General features: G+C 46.5%; 1 protein-coding gene across 1 annotated transcript; it reads right to left on the bottom strand.

Annotated features, from left to right (window-relative positions):
• Positions 1–195: 195 nt before the first annotated feature.
• Pmar_PMAR025285 (cmp-sialic acid transporter, putative) lies at positions 196–757 on the bottom strand (the record flags this gene model as incomplete). The annotated part of the gene is made up of 3 exons (XM_002785115.1): positions 196–329; positions 381–538; positions 581–757. Coding segments are annotated over 3 exons (469 nt in total), but the record flags the coding sequence as incomplete, so codon positions are not given.
• Positions 758–941: the final 184 nt, after the last annotated feature.

Genomic DNA, 941 nt, shown 5'->3' with positions numbered 1-941 from the left:
TCCGAGTTAGATGCTATATCGCTATTTCCAGAGCACCAAGTTCGACGTCGCCTCGCCCTTCATTGGACTCTTGTGTTGGAACCAACTTAGCCGTGGGGGGCGGGCTCTCCGGGTATCGGCTATAAATCCACACGCCTGCAGTTACCTGAACAGCATTGCCTCGCCAAAGGTGATTTGGAAAAGGAGTGGTATTACCAATACTAGAGAAAGGAATACTCCCAAGTCGATCGGATATCCGAACACTATAAATGAGGTTATTGCTACCGTCCACACTTGAATTGCTGCTGCTATTGACTTTAGTATTGAATTCAGATGCTTTAGGAAGAAGCCTAAGGGACGCCCATCCTCCGGCCCATCCGTATCTACCCTTGCCCTACTACCCGTCATAACTCCCGTTATAGCGGCGTTGAAAATAATCGCCAAAATATTCCAAGAAAGTATTGGTTTGAGATTCTCGGATGAAAATGCAGTGATGAGGCCCCAACCTGAGCCTCTTAGCATCAACCCCAGAGCGTTACAAGCCATAGAGACTATATACCTGCGGAATGAGTTCTCTTAATGCTACGTCGATCTAGCTTACATGAACATATTCTGCACATTTGGGCTCGCTGTGTCCTGACCCTTTAGGAGTTTCTCATTGTAAACCCCGGCAAAACTAGAGAGCATCACGAGCAAGAGCACTAGGAGGTAATCCCATATAGAGTGACCACCTTCGAAACCATGCAAAAACACTTTGTACCTGACCACCATTTTGGCACTCAACTACGACAGCAGCATAATGCGATTACTCTTTCATCATGGCTCCTATGGTGATAATAAAAAGGGAAAACCATTGCATTTTACTAACGGGTTTGTCCAGTAATGTAACGCAGAGGACCGCGGTCACCACCAACTTGGCCTGTAGTAGAACATAGTATGTCGCTGGGTCAAAGGTAGACATC

This window comes from Perkinsus marinus (genome assembly GCF_000006405.1).
Source record: "Perkinsus marinus ATCC 50983 genomic scaffold scf_1104296933870, whole genome shotgun sequence".
NCBI classification, from domain to species: domain Eukaryota; phylum Perkinsozoa; order Perkinsida; family Perkinsidae; genus Perkinsus; species Perkinsus marinus.
This window is presented reverse-complemented; position numbering and strand designations above follow the sequence as displayed.